This window comes from Vombatus ursinus, unplaced genomic scaffold (genome assembly GCF_900497805.2).
Source record: "Vombatus ursinus unplaced genomic scaffold, bare-nosed wombat genome assembly UNPS02014772.1, whole genome shotgun sequence".
In the NCBI taxonomy this organism is placed as follows: Eukaryota; Metazoa; Chordata; class Mammalia; order Diprotodontia; family Vombatidae; genus Vombatus; species Vombatus ursinus.
This window is the reverse complement of record NW_020954550.1, coordinates 8,206,467-8,229,367: the sequence shown is the minus strand read 5'-3', so window position 1 is coordinate 8,229,367 and position 22,901 is coordinate 8,206,467. Positions and strand designations below refer to the sequence as shown.

The following is a 22,901-nucleotide window of genomic DNA, read 5'->3' as shown; positions in this document are numbered from 1 at the left end:
TGAGGTAGAATTTGAATTCAGATCTTCTTGACTCCAGAACAAGTACTCTATCCATTGCACTACATAGCTACCATTTTAGAAATACTGACTGAAAATGTGTGTGTCTGTGTGTGTGTGTGTGTGTGAGAGAGAGAGAGAGAGAGATTCCAATTTATGCCAGCCCCTTTCTCCTCTTCTGGATACTACAAAGGAAGACACACACACACACACACACACACACACACACACACACACACTTCACATGGATAATTAATATTTATTGCTTGCCTTCTCAAGGGGTAGGGAAAGGACAGGAAAGAAAGAGAATTTGGAACTAAAAATTTTTTAAATGAATATTAATAATATTAATAATTTTTTAAAATTATATATATTATATATAATTTTAAAAGAAATACTCTGCCCTTTCTTCTTATGTGTTATTTTGATTTATTAACTATTTTAAGATCAGATATAACACATCTGCCCCTAAAATATTTGCCCATGATTACAAAGACCTATTTTAACAAAATAACATCTATCCTATTGTTCTAGTTGCCTTCTTAAACTAAAAACTTACCTTTGAAATATGATCTGTAAGACGTAAGGATTTTTGTGTTTATTATTTTGCAATATTCAACCTTTGAGGCTGATTAATAAATATTGATGAAGATGAAATAATTTGTTTATGCATATGCCTTCACTGGAAGTCTCATTTTTGCTTTTGTTTTTGCTCTTGTACTCCTGAACAATGTTATGAAAATAAATGGGATTACAGTTTTTTCCCCTCTGTGGTCTAGTTCCTTAAGAAACTGCAAGTGACAGAATGATACTGGAACCCTAAAATGATTCAAACAAAAAATCTTATTTTATTTTGTCTCTTTTCTTCTCAACAGGAAATAGTCCTCAAGATAGCCCAAGAAATTTCTCCCCTAGTGCCTCAGCCCACTTCTCCTTTGCACGAAGGTAGGCATGTGTGTATTTGTGTCTGTCTGCATGCGTGTCTGTTGGAAAACTGGATGTATAAAGTGGGGAGGAAATGATACTTGTACCTGGTCGAAATTTGACACACAAACCCATATTAAGTATTTTATGAATACTTTCTTTACCTAATCACCAAGGATTCCCACAAATAATGTGATCTTCATATGAACTTTAGTGATCTTGACCTTATCAATAAGAAGTTAATTGTTTATTTTTTGCTTGGATATTAGTCATCGCAAATATATCACCAGCAAAAGAAAACAGAAAACACTTACCCCTAAAACTTAACTCCTTTTAATTCTCCAATTAAAAGAAAAAAAATGCCTCCATATCCATACCACTTTTGCCTCCATAGCCAAATATTCTACTTAAAACTGGATTTGAGAACTAAATTAGCTGAATAATTGCTTCCTTTTTCTAAACCAAATTCAAATTTTTAAAAAGGTTAAATTCATATTTAGTAAAGCCTTTTAGATGTGAAAAAACAAAACAAAACATTGAACCAATAGGTTTCACTGGTGAGGAGAATTGGCATTTTTATCACCTTCTTTTACCAATGTAGTATCTTCCTCACTGCTCTTCATATCTTGGGAGCAGAAAGAACACAGTATATACTTGTCTTAAAGTAAAATCTGCCTAATTTTTAGGTTAACTTGTAGGTTTACTTTAGGAACTTTAAAGAAGGTATGCTAGTGAGTTAGTTAGATGAACCTTGTGATTTCCTGTAGAATATTCTTAGTGGAAATCCTCCACTAGGAAATAAAATAAAATGTCTACAAGTGGTGTTTAGGTGCCATAAAGATATTAATAAGCCCCATAAAAAGTGAGTCAGATTTTTCCCTTTTCTCCATTAGGATCATTTTCATTAGTTCTTCAGAATAGAGACCTAGGAGATTAAGAAAAATAATTAGTGCATTTTAGTATCTTTGAAAATAAAGGAAACATACTAAAGAGGTACAAATCTCATTACACTATGCAATTAAAACTAGTACAAATCATATTCTCTTAATCCTGGCTGACTTATAAAAGTGGAGAGTTCCTAATAATTAAGTGGGTGATTGAAGGACAGATGAATTTGGCTTCCTTGATAAAAAAATAAACATACAAAAGCCCCCAGGCATGTTAATTTTTGTCAAATAGACCATAAACCGTGACAGTGGATTATCACAGGAGAGCTCCAGTTCATTTCTGTGTAAATTTCCAGATGGAACTCCCTACACGCTCCTTCAAAAATTATTAATTTGGGTAGGGACATGAGTGATCATATATTTAACTCTAAAATCATGTTGGTCTCTACTTGTTTAATATCATGGGCTCTCTGTTGCTGAGAGTTGGTTTTCATGCAGGGAACATGGAAATTCCACACGTGGACCCCCATTCCATTTGTTGTACATTCCTGAACTGAAGGAGTAAAATAATTACTTTCTGAGCACATCTCATTTTGGCAATTAAAAAAATGTTTAGATATAAAATTAACATGAGTGAAATAACTAAATCTGAACATCCTTTTGGTTTTGGATAAAGGAAAAAAAGTTCAGTAGTAATGTTTCTGGACCTCGTATTAGTCATACACTGCATGCCAGAAGATGTTATTGATATGGTACCTTATTATAATTTCACATTGACTGATTTGAAAATTAGAAAGTCACATTATGATATATGACTGCTTTCAGAAGTAGCTGTTGGTATAAAAGTATTGAATCCATTTTGTTCATGATAAATTTTTTAAATGAAATTTGCAGCAAAAGGATTGACACAGGAAATGTGACTTAGTAGATTGAGTCTGGTGTCCAAGAATCACGTTCCCTTCAGTTCTAATTGTAGCTCTGCATGGGCTGGGTGACCTGACTAGAGTTACTTATCCTTTCTATTCCTTAGTTCCCTCATTTGTGAAATGGAGGTAATAACTCTGTCTTCCTTTTCAGAGAAGTTGTGGAGGTTAACTAACAATTGGAAATTGCTTTCAGTTTCATTGGAAACATACAGCATTGCGTAAATGCTAGCGGCTAAGGTCTTTCCTTACAGTCCAAGGTTTTATATATGCCAAGTTAAATCCCAGAGTACATTTTCATAAGCAAGTTGTAAAGTCTTGAAAAAAGTTTATAGTGGAACTGCAGATACAGCAAACTATGGCATTATTCACCGATCATAACAACCTTTCCTCAAGTGTAGCTTGGGAGGCTGTTTTTAGAGGGAAGTAGGGAATTAGAATGTCCTCTATTTAATTTAGATACAAAAAAGTTCCAAAGTGGATATTTATTATCCTGTGTACCTAAGGAAATATTGAAATTAAGCAAATTCTTTTTCTTCTTCAAAGGCTGGGTTAATATTTGGAGTTTTTTTTTTTCTCCTTTCTTTGTAGTAGAAAGAAAATTGTCCTTATATTTTTTCATCAGCATTGAAATGTTGGTGCTGGTTATTTTAGCCATTATATTTGCATCTCTTATTTCCAACAATTTTTTCCTTCTTTTTTTTTTCATTTAATTTAGTGCAAGGATAATGCTCGTATAGAAAAAGCCTCGTGAGTCAAGTTTTCTTCCTAGAATTTTATTGATAGCAACTAAAGGGAGAGAATGTTGAGTCAAACTAGTGGGTACCAAATGGCCTTTCTGTGTAATTATTCTTTAAAAAGGTTCTGTGTCTCCTAAGCATAGAAAGCCCCTTATGGTGTGTAATTGTCATGGTAATGAAAATGCAGTAATCCTTTTGTTTTCAACCTCATTCTACTAAAAAGACCCCCCAAAACTGAGATAACCAGACAAGGTACAAGTTATTCGTGATCCACAACTGCATTATGTACAATGCATGTTATCATTTTAACATGTTTCCAGTTGTATCTTTTGAGTAGTAAGCAAATGTAGTTTATTCTTCAGAACTAATAAGAACATATCTCTTAGAATTGTTCATTCATCTGAAAGATGCTCATTGATACCTGAGGGAAAGGAGAGATAATGAATCACACATGCACACAAAAATCATGGTGAGGGAAATGGTATTCCTCACTTTTTCCAGTGACTAGTTTATGATAATTGATATTAAATGGACTGAATAATTCTTCTTAATATCCTTTCTTTGATAAAATAAAAACTTGTAGGTGTTTTAGATATAAAGTACAGAAATAGAGGGTTTTTTTACATTTTTAATGACTAATCAAAGAAAACAATTTCCCCAGAAATTGTCTTTTCTATTTTTTGTTTGCATATCTCTTTTGAATATATAAATTTGATAATTTCATATTTAGTATCTGACTGTGAATTCAGTGATTTTAAAATATTTTGGGATAGGATAATAATAACAATGATTTAAATCCCATTTTACCAGTGTATTTACAAATGTTATTTTGCTTCTGTTCTTTAAACATTCTTGATTCAATTGTCCTCCAGTCATGGTCACAGAAATGACAGGTAAATTTTGTTTAAAACATATAGTCTGTGATGTACATCCATTTGAATTTTTCCATCTTGTCTCTACGAGCCATACAAGTCAACCACCAGTCATGCTGGCCTAATATAGCTGGAGCTTCATTTTAGGCCAGAATGTTCGTTTTTCATGCTAATAGTTAACTATGGCATTTTTCAAATTGAAGTCCAATCCTATTGAAGTTATTGACTTCCCTTCATTTGAACTATATGTGTAAGTGTAGACTCTAAATTTTCTTTGTGTTTATCTTTCTTTTTTTTTTAGTGGATTGATGCAATCATGGCTACAAATAAATTCTATTTTGAATAGTGATTCCAGTAGCCCTCTGTGAAATATACTTCCTTTTTTCTCATTTGTATCTTAGCCAATTGTCCTCAGTGAATTCTAATGTGTGTACACATATGTCTGTGTATGTGTGTGTTTTCATTTTGTTATCTAGTTGTTAACACAATTGTTTCTCGATTTACAGATAGAGACATGAATGCTTTCCCTTTCAAAGGTTTTAGGTTATATATTGCCTTAGTGTCTCCCATCCCCTCCTAAACAAGATTAGTTACCTTTTGTTATACTCCCTTACCTCAGACCCTTGGAATGACCTTCACTCTGTAGCTTGGCAGCCTCTCATCCTGCACTTAGCACATGAAAATAAAATCAAGCTTCCAAAAGACGCGGAAATTCTTCCATAAAGTTTTGGACACCTTTTATTTGGCACAATATAAAAAAAAACCTCTCCCATCTGCCTAGCACCCAGGTACTGTGATAGGCAGGAAATCTTCAGTTGTCAGCTGTCTATAAGGATAGCTGTTTGCTCATATTTTTAAAAAGGCTACAACTATTACATGTTGCGTGACTGGGTCATATGATTGATGCTGTAACTCTAAGTATTGCAGATTTTAAGGCCAGTTGCTTTCTTAGTGCTAAAACAATTAGCCACAAAGACCTGAACCACTGGGAAAACTCCCTGTGTCCATTCTTTTAAAGGTGTGTTTCATTTAAAAGCAAAATTTAAAATAAAAAAAACAACAACAGCTTACTCTTGAATTAGTGAACACAAAGCTTTTTATGCAACTGAATTCCACACAGACTGATGTAAGGTGCCAGTGACATAATTTAGATCCAAAGTCAATCCATCCTTCTAAAGAGCATGATTCCAGATTACCTGTTACCTGGTGGGTAACTTTACTTCTCATTAATTTGAATCTGCTAAGCCTAACAGTTATAATTATCCCTGGTATTCATTTTGTCAAACTATATTAGTGACAGATCAATAATATGGATCAGCCCATTCAGTTTCTACTTGTTTCAGCCTATTGATTCTGTTTAAATAAAAGTCAACCTGGTGCATAATGTTTGTTTACCCCAGCCGTTGGTGAGAGTTTGCCCATTCTCATACACCCTGTTGTGTATTATTTCATTCACTTTTCTAAAAATACTTGAGTTGCCCTGCGATTTCTATATGATAATACTCTAGTGTTCGCTTGCACTAAATTCAGTGTCTCAATAGGACTGATGGACGCCGCTGGTCTTTGGCCTCTCTCCCTTCTTCTGGCTATGGAACAAATACACCCAGTTCCACAGTATCTGTAAGTGTCTGATATTTTTCCCTCTTCCTAACACCTTAGAGGTATCATGCAGGTATTTTTTTCTTAAGGTGTTTCCAGCAGAAACTAATTTGTGTGTGTCTACCACTCAGGGTAGATTTTATATCAGATGATAGCCATGGCACATAAAACAAATATGCCTTTTTATTGCAAGCTTTTCCTTTGTGGTATCTAATAAGAAAGCCTAGTAACAGAAAACTTGCCTTTATAAGGTGATATTCCCTTTAACTTTAGCCTAGATTCCATAAAGATTTGAGGCAAGAGCTTCAAATTTGTCAAACTTTTAGTCATCTTTTACTTTAATTCTATGCCACTGGTATTAATGTAACTAGATAATTTCTTAGAAATTACCGGGATCATGTCAAGAAATCCTCTGCTTACTTCTTATGTCTCCCAAAGATGACATAAGGTTACGAAAAAAAATGACAAGAATTGAGCCTTGGGACCTATACATTTTATTTTGCAAGGTTCATCTGTGTTCCAGAGAGTTTAGAAAGCATGAACTGTGATGTGAGAGTCTTACTCTAAGGAGGAAGCTAAAAAGAACCTAGGAACAGAATAAAATGAACACATAAAAAGATCATGGTGGGAATAATGAAGGTCCATTGCACAGTGTTATAGAGTCATACTCCATCAAAGTCATATTGCAACAGAAAAGCCAGGCAAATATTGAAAACAATTTAACAGGGCAAGTAAATTCTTTCTGAGTTTTTCTCGTAAAGATGTGAAATATCTGTCATTGGAAATAAAGACTAGGCTATGCAGACATATTTGGAAGTGGTAGGCACACAATATGGTTCAATAAATGATTGATTTTTGGCAGTTTGAAGAGTTATGCACTGTGTTGAAGGATAAGAAGGTGACCTTGAGGCCACTTCCAAGCCTGTTTATTATGACCCCCTTTTCCTTATCCTTGGCACCAGATTGTCCACATTTGCTGATCATACAATAGTCCCCATAGTAAGTAGATAAAGTCCTATTGGTCACAGTAACCCAGCAGTTGGTATAACACAGGCATTGTTCTTATACGCTACTGACATTGTATGGTATATGTGTTCTCTTCAGAATATATTTTAAGCCTCTTTCCTTCCTTGTTCACTATGTTTCCTGTCGTAGTATCATGTGTCAGTGTCAAGAAAGGATGCACCTATTTTTCCATCCGTTACTCTGATACGACTTGGCATTGGCATCTAATTTATCATCTATCTCTTTTGAGAGCTATCTAGACAATTTCATTTGGTTTCCATCAGAAACTGAATGCACTATACATGAGCAAAGCATGATTTAAAAAAAAACTGAGTGACAACGGGTTTCCAGCTAATAGTAAGCAATCACAAAATTTTAGTGGGACCATTGTCGTTGGAAACTGAACGACATCATAGAAGTTGAAAATATAGAAACGTTCTTGTAGAAACACATTTTGAGTTGACTCCTCACCCCAAAAAAACCTGCCATTTTGTTCAAAATAACAAATAATTCCCAGATATCTGGACCATTGTAAGTTCACCCAGTATAATATTTTTGCCTTCTCAATGGGTGGGAGAAGGAGTAGAGGGAGAAAGAGGATTTGAAACTGAAAATAAAAATAAAAATAAAAATAATTATATCCTAGAAAAAATCAACTAAGCACTATAATCCAGATAATATAATAATTGTGGTATGATGCAATTTCTTTTGTGAGAAGAGTGGAAGAAAATGATCCATCTTTCCCTTACCCATATAGGGTTCAAAATATTCTTGAGATGAACCAGAGATAAAAAAACTGCACATAATCCTGGCACTTTGGAGTTGTGAGGGGGCTCTGGAGAGCACCATCTAGTCCAGTTCCATTCTTTCATAGAAGAAGAAACTAAGACAAAAAAATGAAGAGTCCATAGAGTCATAGAGAGAGTAGGAAGCTAGTACTAGAACCCATGTCTCCTGTTTCCTGGTCCAGTGATGCTTTCACCTTGCACTGGTTTGTTATGATCACCACATGTCTTATGATTTTACTGACAGATATGGGTGTAACTATACCCTGTCCCAAGCTATCTTCAATAAGCTTCCAAAGAAAGCACAACTATGAGCATCACTAGTGAAGCATTTATGTTTGGTTACACTAGCAACTTCTGACTGGCTGAAAGGAGTTTTTTCTTTTTTTTAATAAGTGTGAATTTTATTAAAGCAATTGATCCTAGAGTTCTTCTGTGTTGTTATGTATGTGTATGTGTTGTTTCACAACCAAATATTGGCCTTTAAAATTACTTCCTGCTTAAGGACCAAGGAGGCAACTTAATGTATGGGCTGTAACTGCTATTGTTTCACCAAAGCATCAGCATCTCAATTTACCCTGGGTATGAGTAATTAACAGGTACTAGAAATGCAGTGTCTTATCTTTCCACTGCCTTAAGTCTTTGAATGTCTTTTGAGATTTGGAAAATGATTAGTGGTTACATCTTCTGCCTTTATAATATAATTGTTTAATAAAAAATAGTTATGGAGAATGAGACTCAGTCCATATCCTCATGGATCCCACAGTGGCTTAAATGGCTAAATCACGAATAGAGATAATTATAATAATATTGATTGTGTTAGATGTATTCAATGGGTACAGAAATCCCCTGTAAAGATGGAGAGAGGGGAGGCATAGCCATGGTACAAGTTATCATAGCACAGATCAAATGAAGAAGTTTTCACAGAGGAGTGGGAGGGTATCATTTCAGTTGGGATTTAAAGAGTGAGGATTTAGTGTAACAGAAACACAGTGATCTGCATTGTGTACCTCTCATTGAGGGTAGCACTTTTCTGAATATATAAATTATTAATTAATATCCTTGATACTTTGATGGAGCCATGATTTGGGGTGGGATGGGTGTCTCCTCCAACAATTTAGGTCTCAATGTTTCCTTAAAAATCTGTCCTATTATATTCATACACTGTAACATTCACTTATATATTAATTAATCTAGTAACTCAAGTCATTTTTCAAAGGTAAGAGCTCAAGTAGAAGGAAAACTAGAGAAAGATAGGTAGAATATTAGTTTAGTATGTTAAGTAGCTAGTTTTTTTTTCCATTTGCTTAGTAGTGGCATGGCATAAATGCTGTCATATATATGTATGTATGTATGTATGTACACACATACATACATACACACCCCTCAGTTTTTCATTTGCTGGCAAAAGTAACGTATCATGTACCCTATTCCAAAAGACTGTTCTGTGGACTAGCAAATTAAAGAACCCTGTAAGGCATTTTGACCTTTTAGAGAATTGCTACAAAAATTCACGGAATGATCCCTGCAGCCATGCTTACAAATAGAGAGTGAGGGAGGCCTCTCTGATATGGTCAGTGGAGCATAGGTCGTCTCATGTTTGTCTGAGGGATTCTGTTTGGATACAGAGAGATAACCTAACTTTGCTGGTCTTGTTACAGTCTTCCTGTTCCTCCCAGGAGAAGTTGCATCAGTTACCATACCAACCAACACCTGATGAATTACACTTTTTGTCAAAACATTTCTGCACTGAAAGCATCGCCACTGAGAACAGATGCAGAAACACTCCAATGCGCCCCCGTTCTCGAAGTCTCAGGTGACTTGTAGCTGTTTTTTACTGGAAACTTATTCTTTTGAGTCAGCCGATTTCTCCTATGGTAGTGGTTCTCAAAGTATGGTCTGGAGATTGCGTAAGCCCTTTCAGGGGTCTTTGAGGTCAATTTTTATTTTGTTTTTTCCTTTAATTTGTATTATTTTTAATTTGTATTAATTTCTGATTTAGTAATAGATTGACACAACTCACATAAACAAAAATTCTTTGAGGGGGGATTCTCAATTTTTAAGAAAAGGGGTCTTGAGACCAAAAAGTTTGAGAATCTCTTTTCTAGCATCTACTTTTTTTTTAAGCTTTCTTTTTTTCTTAACTCCATTCTGCAACATGACTTGATTTCTTAATTATTATGAACGTGATGTTTGTTCACCTAAAATAATCCTGCAGTTATCATTGGAAGACATCTTCTTTTAGTCATCAGCATTCTGTTAGTAGTTATCACATAACACTCAAGACTTTCCCATAGTACCTTTAGTCATTGGAATTTTCAGGACAAGATAGATACAAATAACTGAATTATGTTTTCAAGAGCAGTTACCAGTCTTATTCTTCTTGCTTTTCAAGACTTCCTTGAAAACAAAAGTCAACTAGGCAAGATGATGCATGTCTATAATCCCTACTACTGGGGAGGCTGAGGCTGAGCTCCAGTGTGATGAGCTGCAGTGTGCTATAACTGATTGGATATCTGCATTAAATTCAGTACTAGGTTGCCTTAGGAGAGGCAAACCACCAGCCTAGATCAGAAATGTAATAAATCAAAGTTCTCATGCCAATCAAAGTGAAGTCAGGCTCTGTACTTCATCCTAAGTGAGACAGAGAGATCCAGTCTTTTAGAAAAGATGGGGAGGAAATAAGGAAGGAAGGGAGGGAAGGAAGGAAAGAATGAGTGAAGGAAAAGAGAGAAGAAGAAAGGAAGGAGGAAGGAAAGAAGGTAGGCAAGGTTAACAGAAGTGAAAGAAAGTATGCTCTTCCTTAGATACTTGGGATCTCACTGACATAGGCACACCTTCTCATCCTATGTAACTTCTCAGCATTCCTCTACCGAAGAGTTCCAAGGGCTTTCCTCTTGATCTCTTGGCTTTGCCTAGATAACCATGAAGCATCCTGGTTGTTCTTCAGCTATGTCTTGCTCTCACCACAAGAGTAGCCCATGTCCTTTCCAAGTAAACCATCCCTCTGATTATATCCTTTACCTACATAACAAGTTTAAATAAATAAAAATCACATTTTATATGTGACTCTTTAGTCAGAGTTGGGCCTCTGGACCTGTGATTTCATCAATGTGGGTCACTCCCTCCATCAATGCATATTTTCAGCTTTATTATCTTAGTACTTGAATGACTTCCCCAGGATCATATGACTAAAGGTAAAACTTGAACTCACATATTTCTGAATATGAAAAAAACAAATCTGTATCTACTATACTGGGAAACCTCTCATAGACAGAGCTTAAGGTTTCCTTATTTTAGACATCTCTTCCTTCTCCTGCTAATGAGATTCCCTTCCCATGTCAAAGTATCAGCTGATTTTTTTCTTCAAAATTTGATTCCTGTATTTTCTATGGGAACCAACTGGAATAAATAAACAAATAAATGAATGGATGAATAAGTGAATGAGTAAATGAATAGATAAATAAATATAACACTGAGTTTTGTAGGTTTCATTGAATGTTGTTTCAGCTTTAGTATGATCTGGTGGCTTAGACCCAAGCTCTGGCTAATCCTAAGGTTTCAGGAGCTGGAGCTACTTAAATTTATGTTCAACATCACTTCTTGGCTTCAGGAATTTTTCTCTTTTTAAAAAAATTGTTTTTATTTAATGAATGGAATCTCATAGTTAACAGTGCTGAAGCATTTATAAACCATATAATGCATAAGGATGTATTAAAAAAAATCCCTGAGGTCTCAAGGAAAGCCTATTTAATAGTAGCTAGCATTTATATAGTATTGTAAGGATTGCAGAGTATTTCACAAACATTATCTCATGATATCCTTGTAACAACCCTGGGAGGTAGGTGTGATTATTAGCCTATTTTTACTGATGAGAAAACTGAAGCAGACAGTCATTAAGTGACTTTGCCCAGGATCACACAGCTAGTTAAGTGTCTGAGGCCAGGTACAAACTCATGTCTTCCTGATTCCAGGCCCAGTACTCTCCATTATGCCATGTAGATGTATATGTCAATCCTCTGTGAGAGAAGTGTATATTCTACCAAATATTCCATGAGCACTATTGTTTGTTTAACAGAAATGTCCCAGATGTTTACTCTAGGAAGTACATGATGCTCACACCAATTAAATAGAAAATCTATATGCCTTTAAAAAAAAAACAACCATGGCAGACAGGTAGAAGATGGTAAACATATTATGGGAATAAGAAAACTACAGGATCCTAGAATTTCAGAACTGAAAGAGACCTCAGTGGCCACCTAGACCAACCCATACCTGAAAAAAAAAACTCCCTTCTGACATCACCAATCACTGTCTGCTTGAAGACCTCTAGGAAGGTTGAACCTGCTGTGTCCCAATGTAGCTCATTCTACTTTTGGACGGTTCTAATTGTTAGGAAATTCTTCCTGATTTCAAGACTAAATTTGCCTCTTTGCTGCTTCCCCTGATTGTTCTCAGCCCTGCCCCGGGGGACAAGGAGAACAAATCTAATCTCTCTTCCACATGGTAGTCTTTCAGATACTTGAAGACAACTAGCATCTCACCCCTTCCTTCCCCCGATTTGACCCCTTTTCAGAATGACCTTTTTTAAAGGTATAAAATAAAATACACAGGACTAGAGGGGAAACCAATTGTATTGGAGTAGTTACTAATATATACAAAATGTTCTGTTATCTAGGTTAAAACATCCCCAGTTCCTTGAAATGGTCATTATCTAGAATGAACTCACAGTTTTTCACTATCCTTATTAGACCATCTCCTCTGGTCTTCTCCAGATTCTCAGTGTCGCTCCTAAACTGTGATGCCCATAAGACTGCAGATATTTGACCAGGGCAAAGTATACCTGGACTCTCTCCTCTGTATTCTTGTAATCTATACCTCGCTCAATAAGATCTCATTAGCTGAATCTGGCTGAATCTTTATGCATCTTCCATGTTCAGTACTCAGTAGATTTGCCAATACATGGTGCCTCACTCAGCATCCCATGCAGATATATAGTTATTTCATGCATTTTGATGATTAAATAAATGGTTCAGTACTCAGCATGGGACACCTATGCTATGAAAGAAGTTTAAACCATTTTAGTGTTATGAGACAAACTGCGGGTTCCTGGTGTAAGCATGAAATAACAGCTACTTAAAGCAAGAGTTCCTAACCTTGGATCTGTGAATTTTTTTAATGTATTGATAACTATTCCAAAACAATTGGTTTCCCTTCTAGTCCTATGTATCTTATTTCATACCTTTAAAAAATGATTCTGAGAAGGGATACATGAGCTTCACCAGACTGCCAGAGGGATCCATGGCATAAAAAAGGCTAAGAACCCCTGACTTTGAAGGGTCCTGATGTTGTACCTTCTTCAAATATTAGTGACTAATTAGATTTAATAAAATAAATTTGTTTTAATTTTATTTTTAATTTATGGAACAAAACATAACTTTACACTAAGGTATATTTAGTTTTAGACATCATGGGTTGCTTCTCTTGAGTTCCTTTCACCAATATTATGACAAACAATAAAGCCCAGTTTAACCAGATAAAATTGCTGCTCCCTGTGTTGTGTTCTAATGTAAAGTTCTTTTGTGGAATCCCATCTTTTCTGTCTCTCATGTACTATTCAGTATTTTCATGTACTATTTAATGTGTGTATGTATACACACACACAAATGGCTGAGTCTGTAGTTTATTATGTAATCTGCTTTTGTAACAAAGGCTGCATAGTACTCTGCATGCAAACAGATTGTTTATAAATATGAAACCTCCTTTCATTACATGCTGTGACAAGTTTAAAAGGATAATGTGCTTCCCTTGCAGCCCTGGACGTTCTCCTGCCTGCTGTGACCATGAAATAATTATGATGAACCATGTCTACAAAGAAAGGTTCCCAAAGGTAATGAATTGTGTTTAAGATGCAAAGCATCTCTGCTAACAGGCAGCGTAGGTTTTAAGTATGTGTATGGTGGTTTTGTTATTGGAAGTAATGATCCAATCCAGTAATGAGTTACATAAAGCAGGCACCAAAGTCTTATTAGAAAGATAAAATCACTATAATTTTTTTTAAACTGCTGAGAACTGACCCTTCTCTCTTTAGGTATTACTGAACTGGTTCTAAAATTAATTTTTGCTGGTTATAGACAGTCTGGGAAGCTATTGTTTAGTAGTTTTTATTTAAAATCAGAAGTCTCTTCTGGTCCCTTCATGCTATCTGTGTTCTAGGAATAACTTGTTATGCCATGAGAAGCCCTCTCTTTTTTTTCTTCTTTTCACTCATAATCTCATAGGTTATCCATACATATAGGCAGAATGAGTTTTGGATTGCTTTCCTTTATTTTCTTCCCCTCCCTCTCCCCAACTCCATCTATTCTCCCAGCCTTCCCACTTCTCCACTCATTATGTTTTGAAAGGTAATTATTGACTTAGATCTGAAAGTGGAAAGTGTCATTTTGCTTCTTTAGCTCTTAGAGTGAGAGTTAGATCATCGTGAAGAGGAATGAAAAGCTAGGAGGATCTGTGGCATATTCCTCTCTTATCATTATCCTCATTCCCCAAACAATTTGGATTTTTGGGAAAAGGTGGAACCCTTAGAAAATTCTCCATTTTCCTCCCACTTCAACCCTCCCACCCTTGTAACCCCAAGGAAGGGAACAAAAGGAAACCTTTGGTTTCATAAATCAGGCGCAGAGTGCTTATTATTTTTAATGAGTTCAACATTGATGTCATTGATTAAAGCAGTTTGACCTATTTATCACATGTCAGCTGTTCAGCAGGAAAGTAGACATTGATTCTTCATAGAAACTATTTGCTTTATTGGGGAGAGACGTGGGCATTGAGGGGAAATAAATACCAGAGAAAGGGAGTACAGTGGGGATATCTTAGGCCAGGCATCCAGATTAGGCAGTAGGTGATTAGAAAGAATTGAATCAAGTTGGAAAATGAAATCCTAGAGGATTTACTAAGAGAATCTTCTTGTGCTTTTATATATGAAATAGGTTTCAGGGATGAGGGATGCAAAGATAATAAGAGAGGTGGTGTACCATGGTGGATATAGAGCTGGCCCCACAGACAGAGGACTTGGGTTTACCACCTCTGACACATGTGCAAGTCATTTAACTCATCAGTTCTCTAGACAACTCTTTCTAAGTCACAGAGAAGGTGCCAATACCTGCGCAGTTGAAAGGGGTTTCCTTGCCTGGAAGTTCTCTATAATAATGAAATCACCAGTCCCATCCCCTTCTCTATGACTGTCCCTTAAAACAATAATAACAAAGACTGTTGGGCATATTTGACAGACCATCTGGAGTAGGACCAGTGAAGGAATGAAGGCATCCCAGTGTTTGCACATTATTTGAGCTGTAGAAAGAAACTTACATAGGCCATTATTCATTTTCTGGGTTGCAAGCCAGGGAATATGAATGGTTAGCATTCCATGTTATTCAGCATTATTTACATGGTAGTATTTCTTATATTAATATCAATATTTGTTCTTAAAAATAACCAGAGGCTTCAGAAAGTGCTAGTTTATTGTGATAACATAATTGGGAATATACACATGCATGTTATATCATGCCTATTTTTTTTTCTTTCCTTCATTAAATAGGCTACAGCTCAGATGGAAGAACGTCTACAGGAAATTATCACCAACTATTCTCCTGATAACGTCCTCCCCCTGGCAGATGGAGTGCTTAGTTTCACCCACCATCAGATCATTGAACTGGCTCGAGATTGCTTGGATAAATCCCACCAGGGCCTCATCACCTCACGATACTTTCTCGAATTACAGCACAAATTAGATAAGTTGCTACAGGAGGTATGAACTGTGCATCGTACAGAGATAATTATCTTTTGCTGGAAAATTGTATGAGAACATTTGCTTAAAAGTTGGTGCAATGAAGTAGTGGAGGTTGCTGTCTTGAGGAAAAAGAAATAGATGGTGAAGTGCTATAAATTCATGCTGGTTGTTGTTTAATGTAATTAAAAAGTTAATGCAGTAACCTTTACAGAAACCTCAGGGCCCAACAACGTATAACTCCGGGATAAGTGGATTGTGAAGGATTTAGGAGCAGTCATTTTTTTTCCCCTAGTCTGCAAGTTATAAATTGCCTGTGTATGTGTGCATGCCTTTATGAAGCTATCTAGTACTAATATCTGAAAAGGGTAAATGGAAAAGTACCAGCTTCTTCCAAGCCATATGCCCTGTTAATTAACCTGCATGGTGTTGGGTAGCAAATGGCAAACCTTAAATTTTCACTAGTGTCAGCTCTTATTCTTTTAAAAAAAAACATTCTATTTCCAAAATGAAAGATAAAGAGAGGACCTGTCTGGGCCTAACATTTGCATGTATAACTCTTGATAACACCCCAGAAGTATATAGCACAAGGTGCAGAAGGGGATGGGGGGGAGGAAGAGAGTTGAATGGACTAAGTCCATAATAGAGTTCCTTTAACTAACTGAAGCAGATCAACCACAAATAAAAGCGGTAATCAAGCCTATTAGATGGATTTTGTCTAAACGTATTATGGGCGATGCAATGGCCCTGTCTTGACATCCCTTAAGGTTGTACTCTCAGTCCATTAGCATAAATATGTGCTAATAAGCACGATGAACAACCCCATCATAACTGAATCTTAGGGGAAATTTTTGGTGAGGTAGTGTGTTTATGCTAGGCCACATGTCAGCTCGCTACTAATGTATGCTTGACTTAACAGCAAGCAATAATCTAATCCTGTTGCAGTTTTTAATTGAAAGGACTAGTGAAAATAAGAAAAAAGAGCCTATGGAAATGACTTGCAATTCCTGTAGGGGCAATTGGGATTTTTTAAATGGCAAGCTTCTTGTTGGAAGGTATAAGTTAAAGCCAAAAATGCTGCCAGTAAGCCCTGTGACTGAGGCTTCCTTTGATTCCATTGCACTTTTTTTTCTTTTTCTTTTTTTTTTTTTGAATTTTTTTGGGGAGGGAGGCAATTGGGGTTAAGTGACTTATCCAGGGTCACACAGCTCATGAGTGTCGGAGACTGAATTTGAACTCACATCCTCCTGACTCCAGGGTATTTTATCCACTGTGCCACCAAGCTACCCCTTGAGCTTTTCCATAGTGTCCCCATTATTCCCAGATGGGTCCTATGTTTCCTATTTCAATCTCAGTATCCATCCATTGAACACGGGTACTTGGGCCTACTTGTACTGTGAAAAGAGAATGATCAGAAACCTTCCGACTCCTCACAGATTGTGTTCAGCTTTTATTCATCAAGGTGAGCTACAGTGATATTACCAGATGTGTTTTATACCAGTCAGTAAACATTTATTAAGCACCTACTATGTGCTAGGCATGGTGCTAAGAAGGGGATTAAAGAAAGGCAAAAAACAGACCCTTCCCTTGTGGGACTCACCGTCTAATTGGGTAGGCCACATACAAACAAATGATGCACTAACAAGCTATACACAAATTGGAAATCATTAACAGGGGAAGTCACTGGTATTAAAGGGGATCAGGAAAAGCTTTGTGTAGAAGATGGGTTTTATCTGGGACTTGAAGGAAGCCCGGAGGCAGAGATGAGGAGGGAGAGCATTCCAAGCATGAGGGACAGCCAGAAAAACTTACCCAGAGTCGGAAGATGTACCATCTTGTGTGAAGAACAGAAAAGAGGCCAGTGTCATTGGATCAGAGTAATGGGAAGAGGGAGTGCAAGGTATGAAGATGATAGGGAGCCACTGGAGTTTGCTGAGTGAGGGTGGAGAGTGTGACAGGGTCAGACCTGCACTTTAGGAACATCCCTTTGACAGCTGAGTAGAAGATGGACTGAGGTGATGAAGGCCTTAATGGAGGTGGTATCAGAGGAGAGAAAGGGACATAGCCAAAATATATTGCAGAGGTATAATTGACAGTCCTTTACAATAGATTGGATGTGGGTGGTAAAAGAGAGTGAGGAGTCAAGAATGATTCCCAAGTTTTGAGTCTGGGCAACTAGGAGTGGGAAGTTTGGAAGGGGGTAGAGTTTGGGGGAAGATAATACATTTAGTTTTGGACATGTTGAGTTTAAAATTCCAAGAGGTTGGAGATATAAGACTGGAGGTCAGCAGAAAGTTTAGGGCTGGATAAGGAGATTTAAGAATCATTAGCATAAAGATAATAATTGAATCCATAGGAGCTAACTAGATAACCAAGTGGAATAATATAGAGGGAGAAGAGCAGAGGACCCAGAACAGAACCCTGAGGTACACTCACAGTTAGTAGGCATGACCCGGATAAAGATCCAGTAAAGGAAACTTAGAGGGAAGGTTCAGATAGGTAAAAGGAGAACCAGGATAACCAATGTTCTGAAAACCTAGAGAGAAGAGAGTATCAATTAGGAGAAAGTGATCACCAGCATCAAAGGCTGCAGAGAGGTCGAGAAGGATAAGGATTGAGAAAAGGCCTTTGGACTCGGCAGTTGAGAGATTGTTAATAACTTTGGAGAGAGCAATTTTGGTTGAGTGTTGAAATTGGAAGCCAGACTGTAGAGTTAAGAAAAAAGTGAGAGGAAAGGAAGTGGAAGCACCCAGGTCTTCTGAAAAAGTTTAGCCACAAAATACAATAGAGATATAGCAGAGGATGGATGGAGCAAGTGAAGGTTTTCTGAGAATGGGAGAGACATGGGCATGTTTGTAGGCAATAAGGAAGCAGCCATTAGACAGGCAGAGAATGAAGTGTAAGAGTGGGTATGGTAGAGGGAAAAATCTTCTGGAGAAAATGGGATCGAATGGGATCACTTGTGCATGTAGAGAAACTTGTTTTGGCAATAGCGGGACCACCTCATCATGTGATACAGGGGTGAAGGAGGAGATAGTGACAGACAGCTTCTGGGTGATGTGAGAAGAGGAGGACGGGAGAGAAGGGACCTCTCGGCTATGACTTCAGTTTTGTTTTGTTTTCCAGTAAAATGTGAGGCAAGATTCTTAGCTGAGATGATGGGAGAAAGGGGAAGCCATGGGAAATTTGAGGAGGGATGGAAAGGTTTGGAGGATACTCTGCAGTGAGTGGGATAGAGATAATTAGAGAGGTACAAAAGGATTGCCTTGCAACTGTGAATGCCTAGTCAAATTATGTAACAAATTCATAGTAGACCCAGTCAGTCTGGTTTCATGATTTTCTCCTAATTTGTTTGGCAGCATGTGTGTGCCAATGGTCCCAGTGAAACTCATTACTTAAGTTTATTTTTTTTTTGTTTTTTTTTTCCCTCATGTGTCTGTCCGCCATACTCCTGCTAGCCTGTTTCACAGATTAATTTCTCTTTACCGTGGGTAAAGTCTGGAATGTTCTGAATTGGCATCATAATGGATGATGACCAAGTCATGTTAATTGGTTTATAGCAAGGTAATGCCTAACTATTTGGATAGAGACGAGTGTGTGTTTATAGCATGAAAATCATTCCTAGGCAATAAGAACATGATTTGTTCTTCACTGTAAGCTCCCTGAGTATAGAAATGGTTTTATTTTTGTGATGGTATTCCCAGCAGTTGCTTAATAAATGTTTGTTGATTTCTTGATTGATAGATTTCTTGTGCAATGCCCGTATCTCAACAGATAAACATTTCTATTCCCGGTTTTATTTTTCAACAGTTCAAACTCTCTTCAGAACCACATTTACCATAGGGCATCAACGAATGAGAATGCTAAAAATAAAACAAAACAGGCAAGGCTGGCAAAGGCACCCTCACCAGAGCTGAGTGCGGGAACATGGCTTTGGTTTTCTTGTAGTATGTTTATTGTTAGTTCCCAGCTGTGATAGATGTTCAAGGGATGGCAGAGTTTCCTATAGCCTCTTAGTGCATTGTGCCATTCTTTCGCATAACTCAGAAAAGTGTCCTCCTGGGCTTTGAGCAGTTTGATTTAGCTAATGCTTTTTTAAAGTTATGAGGTTGAGGTCAATTGAAACTGAATGCTTTTTGGATGTCTCAGTCCTCTTGCTTAGGTGTGTTTGTGAACAGAAGATATAACCTACTCTCAGATCTGGGTCAGAATTTTATTTTGACCAAGGCTTAAAATAGAACATGTTCATGGTATCTATTAGTGTTCTCGTTTAGTAGAACATTGCTGACAACCAGAATCAAATGTTTCTCTTCCCAATTGTAGTTCTCTTTCAAGTTGAATTTTTTTAAATCAAAGCTGGTATAATTTCTTTTCTCCTTTTTTTTCAATTGTAAAACTAGCAGATAAAATCTTCTTTGAGTAATGGCTTCTGTCTTTTTATTTTATATGATAATGATTGAAAGTAGAAAGGAAATTAATATGTATTTTTATAATTGTTATGATGGTGTTTCCATAACTTAAGCAATTTAATGAGATAAAACCTTTTTTTCTTCAGAATTTACCTTTTACCATGCAGAGCCCTTTTGAATGCTATTAATATTTCGTTCAGTTTTTCATGTTGTTCTTAGATACATAAAACAGTGATAGTATTGTATTAGATAGGAACCTCATTATGCAACTTCTATGGTCAATATAAAAAGAAAAGAGATTTTTAAAAAATATAAATGAATGGGGAAATGATTATTTTTGAGAAGGAAGAAAAAACACACATGGCTTCTTGGTATTCATTATGTCTCACAGCCTCTTGTCTTTATTGAAGATAAATGTTAGAAACTGTAAGTATAATTTAAATCTTTATAAAAGTCTCTCCCCATAGATGAAAAGAGTCTTAGAAAAGTTAGATATGATAGACCTCTGGAGAAAATTAAATGGGAACAGAAAGGAGTATACTTTTTTCTCAACTGTATATGGCATTGTCACAAAAATTAACCGTGTATTAGGGCATAAAAACCTTACAAACAAATGCGAAAATATTAAATATGCCCTTTTCAGATCAAAATACAATAAAAATTGCATTCAATAAAAGTCCATGGAAGCATAGATTAAAAATTAATTGGAAACTAAATAATCTGATCCTAAAGAATGAGTAAGTTAAAATTTATCTCTTCTGCTTCCCTTTGTGTATTTTTCTTTTGAACATACTCAATTCTACTATTACTCACCAATCATCTTTGTATTTTTCCTTTTCTATGTTTGCTTCCATTCTTTGCCTCTACATGCTTTTCTATACATAGGATTAAGAAACATTTATTAAACCCCTTCTGTGCACAGAGTACTGTACTAGATAAATATATGTGCCCTCCCCTCAAGGAGTTTACAATCTAATTGGGAGACAGCCATGTCCACATGAATCATTATAGTACAAGGGAGAATGTGATCCATGCCAATGAGAAGTCCAGACAGAGAGCTATGAGACATTTCAGGAAGGAGAGAGAATTTTGAACTGGAGCATTTGAGGGGGATACCTAAGATAGGCAAGTATTTCAACCAGCTATTACAGAGCAGAGTGTCCATTCCAGGAGTATGACAAATGGCATGAGAAAAATTATAGTGTATAGACTGAAAACAGCTGCAAATAATTCAATTTGGCTTAAATGTAAACTATATAAAGGGAAATGGGGAAATGTTTATGAACCAGCTTATGAAGAATCTTTAATATGATGGTCAGGCATCTTTACTTCATGAAGTAGCAGTAGAAAGATGCTGAAAGTTTTTTGGGTAGGAATATTGCATTAGCAAGATTAACTAGGCAGCAGTGTAAAGATTGAATGGAGAAGGGAGAGAATAAAGGAAGAAAGACCATTTAGAAATCTGTTATTACCACTACCCCCAAAAAGGAAATAAAAATTATTACAGAGGTCCAGAGGTAAGATTACAGAGAGGTAAGATAAGGAGGTCCTTACTAGGGTAGTGGGAGTGGAAAAGACAGAATTGGGTGTGAGAGTTGTTTCCTAGTTAGGATTGACAGATGTTGGCAACTGATTGGAGTGTGGTGAGGTATGAATAAGAGAAGACAAGAAGTGAAAGATGACTGAGGTTATGGACCTAGATATCAAATAAGACTTTGGAAATAGAGTGAGGGGAAGAAACAGTGGAAACAGAAATAAGGGTTATGTGTGGTGTTTGTTTGAAGGGAAGAAAGGCAATGGGGTTGAGATTATGAGTTACATTTTAGACATCTTGAATTTGAGTTGTCAGCAGAAAATCCAGGTGCTTATATACAAAAGGTAGTTAGAAATGCAGAAATACAGGTCCTTGGGCATCAGGCTGTCGGGTACTGGAGCAGCTATAGCAACAGGGTAGCCTGTAGGGTGAGAGTCACTCACAGAGATAGAAACCACAGGAAAAAAAGAGTCTACGTGGTATTTATCGGGCCATATTCAGCAGAAGTGAAATGTAAAATAGCCCATAACAGCCCTGATGCAGTTATCCCAAATAGGCTCCCTTGTGTTAGTTTCTTAGTTGATTATTATCAGTAGAACTCTTTAGTGCTTAGTATTCCCTTTCAGTGTGGGAATAAAGCTGCCTGTTCCATACCAAAGTGGGCAGGCAGAGAAAAATACAGGATTGCATCATAGAACAAAGGTAAGCTATGGATTTGGGAAGCATTCCCAGAATGCCATGCCAGGAACAGAACCCAAGGAGCATCCAAGTTTAAGGTGTTGGGAGGAAGATGAGCAGCCAGGTTAAAGGCAGAGAGGTAGGTAGGATGAGACTCATGAGTAAGATGAAACAGATGACAAAGTAGCAGAAAGATGCATTGGTCAACGGTGTACAATTCTATGGCAAGCCCAGAAAGAATGATTGAAAAAGGTCTTATTTGGATTTTGTGATAAGGACATTATCAGTCTTGAAGGGAGAACATTTTTAATGAGTGATAGGGGTCACAGTGCATAGACATCTGGGCGTGGAGTCAGGAAGACCTGAGTTAAAATCCAGCCTCAGATATTTACCAACTGTGTGACCCTGGGCAAGTCACATATAAAATGGAGATAATGACAGCAGGTGGCGCAGTGGATAGAGTGCCAGGTTTAGAGTCAGAAAGACTCATATCCCTGAGTTTAAATCCAGCCTCAGGCACTTACTAGCTGTGTGACTATGGGCAAATCACTTCACTGTGTTTGCCTCCATTTCTTCATCTGTAAAATGAGCTGGAGAAGGAAGGGTCAAACCACTCCAGTGTCTTTGCCAAGAAAACCCTAAATGGGGTAATGAAGAGTCTGATACAACTGAAAATGACTGAACCACAACAGTGTCCCAGGATTGTTATGAGGATCAAATGAAAGGTTATTTGTAAAGTGCTTAGGAGCACAGTCCCTGGCA

General features: G+C 36.8%; 1 protein-coding gene across 5 annotated transcripts in view; it reads left to right on the top strand.

Annotated features, from left to right (window-relative positions):
• The window catches only part of MAST4 (microtubule associated serine/threonine kinase family member 4), a 783,557-nt gene that overhangs the window by 689,237 nt on the left and 71,419 nt on the right, over positions 1 to 22,901 (top strand). For all 5 annotated transcript variants that reach the window (XM_027863400.1, XM_027863401.1, XM_027863399.1 and 2 more), the window contains 5 exons: positions 873 to 942; positions 5,885 to 5,963; positions 9,394 to 9,548; positions 13,547 to 13,622; positions 15,330 to 15,539. In XM_027863400.1, the coding sequence (XP_027719201.1) occupies positions 873 to 942; positions 5,885 to 5,963; positions 9,394 to 9,548; positions 13,547 to 13,622; positions 15,330 to 15,539 (590 nt within the window). The remainder of the gene's footprint in view (positions 1 to 872; positions 943 to 5,884; positions 5,964 to 9,393; positions 9,549 to 13,546; positions 13,623 to 15,329; positions 15,540 to 22,901) is intronic.